General features: G+C 65.3%; 2 protein-coding genes across 2 annotated transcripts in view; one reads left to right on the forward strand and one right to left on the reverse strand.

Moving 5' to 3' along the window:
* Positions 1-1,876, forward strand: part of ERCC2 (ERCC excision repair 2, TFIIH core complex helicase subunit) — a 15,753-nt gene extending 13,877 nt beyond the window's left edge. The window contains 6 exon segments of the mRNA XM_023749151.1: positions 3-538; positions 637-709; positions 939-1,009; positions 1,131-1,274; positions 1,367-1,510; positions 1,745-1,876. Of these exon segments, the coding sequence (XP_023604919.1) occupies positions 3-538; positions 637-709; positions 939-1,009; positions 1,131-1,274; positions 1,367-1,510; positions 1,745-1,837 (1,061 nt within the window). The 3' untranslated portion in view covers positions 1,838-1,876.
* A 92-nt stretch (positions 1,877-1,968) lies between these two features.
* Positions 1,969-6,120, reverse strand: KLC3 (kinesin light chain 3; the record flags this gene model as incomplete). The annotated part of the gene is given in 12 exon segments (XM_006109630.3): positions 1,969-2,165; positions 2,472-2,535; positions 2,708-2,814; positions 2,901-2,941; positions 3,016-3,106; positions 3,859-4,032; positions 4,490-4,534; positions 4,537-4,593; positions 4,672-4,759; positions 5,114-5,333; positions 5,666-5,735; positions 6,022-6,120. Coding segments are annotated over 12 exon segments (1,128 nt in total), but the record flags the coding sequence as incomplete, so codon positions are not given.
* Positions 6,121-6,125: the final 5 nt, after the last annotated feature.

The raw sequence follows: 6,125 nt of genomic DNA on the forward strand, positions 1-6,125 counted from the left end.
AGGTTCTGTTTTTCCCACATGGAAATCCGGCTGCCCCAGCTCCTCCCCTCTGAGGGTTCCAGGTGACCATCTGTGGGGGGATGTTTCTCAGCCCTCTGTCCTGTCCCCTTGTCTCTGTGTCTGTCCTGGCCACAGGTCTCTATTACAATGTCTGTCACATGTGAAATCGTGTCTCCACAGTCAGTGGCTGGGCGGGGAGGGTCCCGACTGGCTGTCTTGGGCCACATGCCTGCCCCACTTGTCCAAAAGTTGGGTGTGGGGACGGTTCCCTGCCAGGATCACAGGTTTCCTGAAAGGAGGCCGCGGTGCCACCGCCCTCCCTGCTGGGTCTCCGCGGGGGAGAGAAGTGGTCTGTAGCCCGGGAAGCCCGGGCAGAGCCGAGCTTAGCAGGGACGCCCGAGAGCGTGACCCTCCTGCCGGCCGCACTGACCCGCGTGTCCTTCAGGGCATCCTCGAGAACATCCAGAGGAACAAGCTGCTCTTCATTGAGACCCAAGACGGGGCTGAGACCAGTGTGGCCCTGGAGAAGTACCAGGAGGTGAGGCTGGGCCGGGGGAGGGGGGAGCTGAAAGGAGGGGGGACGGGGGAGGGACAGCTCTGAGGGGCCGTGCCTCTGTCTTGGCCTCCCCTCCGCAGGCCTGCGAGAACGGCCGTGGGGCCATCCTGCTCTCAGTGGCTCGAGGCAAAGTGTCCGAGGGAATCGACTTTGGTGAGGAGACTAGGCTCTCCCCTCCCCCGCAGCCTTCCTGGAGCCCTGGCCATTTCTGCTGCCCCAGGGGACGCCCACAGCCTGGGCACGCCCAGGGGCTCCCTTCCCTCCCTCCCTGGGTGCCGGTGGGGCCCTCGGAGCACCCCCACGCCTCCCACTCCGGGGCTGCCTGAGGGTGGCTCTCTCCGGCTGGCCTCAGGGTGACCCCTCTCGCTGCCCCCCCACACAGTGCACCACTTCGGGCGGGCCGTCATCATGTTTGGCGTCCCCTACGTCTACACGCAGAGCCGCATCCTCAAGGTGAGCAGCGCCTGGGGGCGCAGGATGTGAGGGCGCCTTTTGGGTGCTCCCCCAGGATCTGCACGGGGAAGGGGCTGCTGCAGAGGGACAGGCGTTAGGGACCGGCCCCATCTCACCGCAGGCGCGGCTGGAGTACCTGCGGGACCAGTTCCAGATCCGAGAGAACGACTTCCTCACCTTCGACGCCATGCGCCACGCGGCCCAGTGTGTGGGTCGGGCCATCAGGGGCAAGACCGACTACGGCCTCATGGTCTTCGCTGACAAGGTGGGGGTCGGGCCCGCCCAGCCTGGCTGTTCCCCTCATCATCGTCCCAGGGTCCTGACACCTTCCCCCTCTCTCCCGCCTCCTGCTCAAAGCGGTTTGCCCGGGCGGACAAGCGGGGGAAGCTGCCTCGCTGGATCCAGGAGCACCTCACGGACGCCAACCTCAACCTGACCGTGGACGAGGGGGTCCAGGTGGCCAAGTACTTCCTGAGGCAGATGGCACAGCCGTTCCACAGGGTGAGCTGGAGGGGCCCGCCCTGCTTCCCTTTAGCCTCCCACACGAAGCTGCTCCGGGAAGGTCGGCTTCCTCCCCACGCCCTCACCCAGCCTGCCCGCCACAAAGGGAGGTCTGTGCGCGCCCACACGCCCGGCCTGGGAACTGCTGGGAGTCTAGGGCTCAGACGCCAGCGTGTGTCCACCGTGGGCAGGTGCCTGAGCCCCTGGCCTCACCCTCCTGTCCTTGCCCGCCAGGAGGATCAGCTGGGCCTGTCCCTGCTTAGCCTGGAGCAGCTGGAGTCGGAGGAGACGCTGCGGAGGATCGAGCAGATTGCACAGCAGCTGTAGCGCGAGGTGGGGCAGGGCCATAAAAGGAGTTCCTGCGAATGCGAGTGTTGCCTGGCCCTCGGTCCTGGGGCTTGGAGGGGCCTCCGGGAGGCGCGGGAAGGCCTGTGCAGGACGGAGACCTCAAGCAGACATTCTGGGCGGCCAGATCGACAAACTTTAATAGAGGAGAGGGCAGCCCAGTACACGGGGTGTCCCAGGCAAGGCGATGAAAGGACTCCCCTCTCGAGGAAGCTGCAGGCACGTGGTCCTGTGGACTTTAGCGGGGGCCCAGGTCCTGGGTGCTGGCGCTGAGGGTCCGAGAGGCCTCACTCAGGTGCCGGTTGGGGAACTGGGGACAGACACAAGGGGTGGCTGATGGGAAGGCGAGGGCAGGACACACCTGCTCCAGCTGCACTAGAGCTACCCCACCCTGACTGCCAGCCTGTCCACTGCAGCGGCTGTACTGCTCATTCTCTTGTACCTCATGTCCATCCCCTACCTGACCCCCAAGTAAAGCCCATCCATCCATTCTGTCCTCTGGTCCATTCCCACCTACCACCCCTGGCTCCCAACACCAGCCTGTCCCCTCCCTCCCCTTGCCTGTCAGCCTGGACCCCCATTCCATCCTTGACCAGGTGCCCCTGTCTCCCCTCACCTGGGCCCCAGTAGCCCTGGCACCACCCGCGTGCAGCGTGCTGAGGGACACGGCTCTCTTCATCCTGCAGAGGGAGCGAGTGAGTCTGGGAGGGCCTGGCTCCCGCCCTGGGAAGACCTCTCCAGCACCAGGTGTGACTGTATGCCAAGGGGAGATGGGAGCCATGGAAGGTTCTTGAGCAGGACAGGGGGAGCTGCAGCTATCAGGGCTCTTCACTGACCTGATCCAACACTCACCCGGCTGCTCCCGCCGCCCCCTCGCCTCTGAGACGGGAGACCAGCTTCTCGCTTCCACGCCGGATAGACTCACGGAGCTTGGAGAACGAGCTGCTCCGGCGAAGGGTCTGGGAGGGCGCCGGGGACACGTCAGTCCCCACGTCCCATCCAGTCCCACTCCCACCCCGGGAGCCGAAGCAAAGCCCGTCCTCACCTGCTGTTCTGCGTCACCAGCTCTGCCTGTGCTGGGGGCTCCTGGGGAACAGACGGGGGCATTGTGGTGGGGACACTGAGAAGCCCCTGTGGGGGGCAGGGGGACGGGGGCTCACCGAGAGGAGCGGGCAGGTCCTCCGTGCTGAGGATTTCTTTGTATAGCTCTTCCGCTTGCTGGTACTTGTTCTGCTTCAGGTAGGCTGTGGCCTGCGGGGGGCGTGGCCGGGTGATCTCGGCTCCGGGAGCTCCCACACTGGACCAGGCACAGCCCGGCCGCTCCCACCCAGGCCTCGCCTACAGCGGAGCTCACGGCCCCACCACTTCCTGCCTCAGTGACCAGGGCAGGGGGCCTCCTGGCTCAGCCTGTTCCCTGCTCTCCTTTGTGCCTCTGTTTCCTCATCTGCAAAATGGGGCCACAAGAACACCTACCTCCCAGAGTCCTTTGAGAAATGGGTGGTGCGGCCCTGGCTGGTGTGCTCAGTGGTTAGAACACCAGCCCATGCACCGAAAGGTCCGGGTTCAATTCCCGGTGAAGGGCACGTGCTTGTGTTGCAGATTTGATGCCTATGTGTCTCTCACACTGATCTTTCTTTCTCTCTCTTCCCCCCTCCCTCCCTCCCTCTCCACTCTCTCTTAAAAAAACACACACAAAAAAACAATGGCAAATATATCCTCAGGTGAGGATTAACAAACAGCAAATGGATGGTGCAGGGGAAGCACTAACGGGATCCAAGCTCAATAAACGCCTGGTGCTGTCACTGTTCCCAGCCCGTCTCCAGCTTCTTTCCCTGGGCTGTTCCCTGGCACCAGACCTGTGTTCCTGCCGCTTCCGGTCTCACCAGCCCGGGCCCAGCTGGGGTCTCAGGAGCCCCTTCTCCACGGGCCTGGCGAGGGGGCTCCTGGCCTCTGCCTCCCATCCTGCACAGATCCGGGAGCAGTCCCCCCGCCCAGGGCCTCACCAGGTTGTTCTTGGTCTTGGCCACGTTGGGGTCGTGGGGCCCGCCCAGGGCCTCGTAGATGCTCAGGGCCCGGGCGTAGTGCCGCTCCACCTCCTCGAACTTGCCCTGGTTCTGGCACAGCAGCGCCAGGTTGTTGAGCTGCTTGGCCACGTCCGGGTGGTCGGCGCCCAGGACCTAGGGGTCATCCGGGATGGGCAGGCCGCGTGACGCCAGCAGCCATCACCGGGGTCACGCGTTGGGGGTTACAGCATCCAAGTGGAGAATTGCACGGGGTTGGGCAGAAGTTACACCCAACTGGAGCTTCATCGGGTCAGAGGTCATGGTGGTTCAGAAACCACCTGGACCTTGGGATGCAGGTTCAAATGACTCTATCAAGGAGGGGGTGTACCAGGTTGGGGCACAGAGGTGAGTTAGGAGAGGTCAGAGTCAGGAGTCAAGGTCAAATGGAGGTCAAGCATGGTGGCTCCTGGGAATGGGTGCTCTAGGCTTAAATTGTTAGCTCACAGCACCCAGTGAGGCGGGCATAAAAGGTCAGGGCTCACAGGTTTGGGGCCACAGAGCCACAGAATTGAACATTTCAGGGTCAAAACGGGAGGGGGCTTCAGAACAGGGCGCTGGGCAAGGGCAGGACCTTCTCACGGATCTCCAGGGCGCGCTGGCACAGGGGGCTCCGCCTCCCCGGTACCGCCCACGCTTTCCATAGAGGACGGCCAGGTTGTTGAGGGTGGCAGCCACCTGCAGGGCCAAGGGAGGCAGGTCAGGAGCGGGCAAGGCACAGCCCCGGCCCTTCCTTCCTCCCGGGCCCCCACTCACCGCGGGGTGCTCGGGGCCCAGTGTCTGCTCCCGGATCTGCAGGGCGTCGTGGAGCAGGTCTGTGGCTTCCTTGTACTTGTTCTGGTCCCTGTGGGGCAGCGCAAGGATGGAGGGGTCAGCCAGGGTGGGGGAGCAGGGGCCAGGCTGAACCAGGCACAGTGGCACCCTTTGGGGTCCCTTCTGGGTCTCCCCACGCCTACTAGGTCTAGCACCTCCAGAGCACTGCCCAGCCTCTGGCCACCCCAGGAATCGTCCCCACTCTGTTGGGGTCTCTGTCACCCACACTCACTGACTCCTCTTTGCCTGGGTCCACGCGGCCTCCCCAGATCTGTCCCCCTCCCCACCACCACTCCAGTACCCCACGCCGACACCAGGATCCCCTCTTCCGCCCGACAGTGGCTCCGGCCCCTGCGGCCCCTCGGGCACAGCCGGCTCGGCTCACCGGTACACCAGCGCCAGGATGTTGAGCATGGTGGCCACGTCGGGGTGGCAGTGGCCGGAGCTCCGCTCCAGGTCCTCCAAGGCCTGGCGGCACAGCGGCACGGCCACCTCATAGCGGCCCTGGCCCGCGTACTGGATCACGAGGTTGTGCAGGGTCCGAAGGCGGGCCGGGATCTCGTAGCCCCCCTGCTGCGCCGCCGCGGCCCCCGCCGCCTCAGGACCTGGGGGTGGCAGGTACCTAGTCACTGCAGGCCTCCTGTCCCCTCAGCCTCACACGAGGGACACGCCCCCACCCCCCAGGGCTACAGCTGCCCCTGGGGCCATGGGCCTGCACTGCCTTCTGAGGTTGGGATCCCAGGCCCCTGGGATGTGAACGCAGGCACCTCCCGCCCAGCCTCACCGCGCAGTCACCCCCACGGCCACCTGCTCCGTCCTCCTGACACCCTGCCTGACCCCCCACCCCCTGCTCAGGGCCTCGGGGTCCAGCATCCCTCCCCAGCTCAGCCTTTCGTCCTCCATGGCTGAGCTCCCCGTCACACGGACCCACACCCACCTCTCCTTTCCTCCTCCTCAGTGGGGAACAGGGAGGCCAGGCTGTCTCGGCGGCGGGGGGACTCAGGCTGCTGCGGAGAGGACAGGACGTGGGGAGTCACGGGGTTGGGAATCAGTTTCAGGGATGGGGGTCCTGAACCCCAGGGTGTGAGGGAGGTGGTGGTCAGGGGCCTCGGGGTGTCCCGAGGGCTTGGTGAGGATCTGCAGGAACAGCTGAGGGCTTCTGCGGAAGTCCAGTGGGTTGGGGGCGGTCTTTGAGGGCCTAGGACACTGGGCCCCATGGCGAATGGGGAGCCATGGGTATCTAAGGAGGGCCGGGGCCCTAGCACGTGCTGGTCGCCTGGCCCGGCCGCGCACCTGGCTCTCCTCAGGGGGGTCGTACTGGCGCAGCTGCCCCAGGAACTCCAGGTGGCTCTTCTCCTCCTCCAGCTGCGCCACGGCCTCCTCGCTGGCCCGCAGCC

Source organism: Myotis lucifugus, unplaced genomic scaffold (genome assembly GCF_000147115.1).
Source record: "Myotis lucifugus unplaced genomic scaffold, Myoluc2.0 scaffold_3234, whole genome shotgun sequence".
Lineage (NCBI taxonomy): Eukaryota > Metazoa > Chordata > Mammalia > Chiroptera > Vespertilionidae > Myotis > Myotis lucifugus.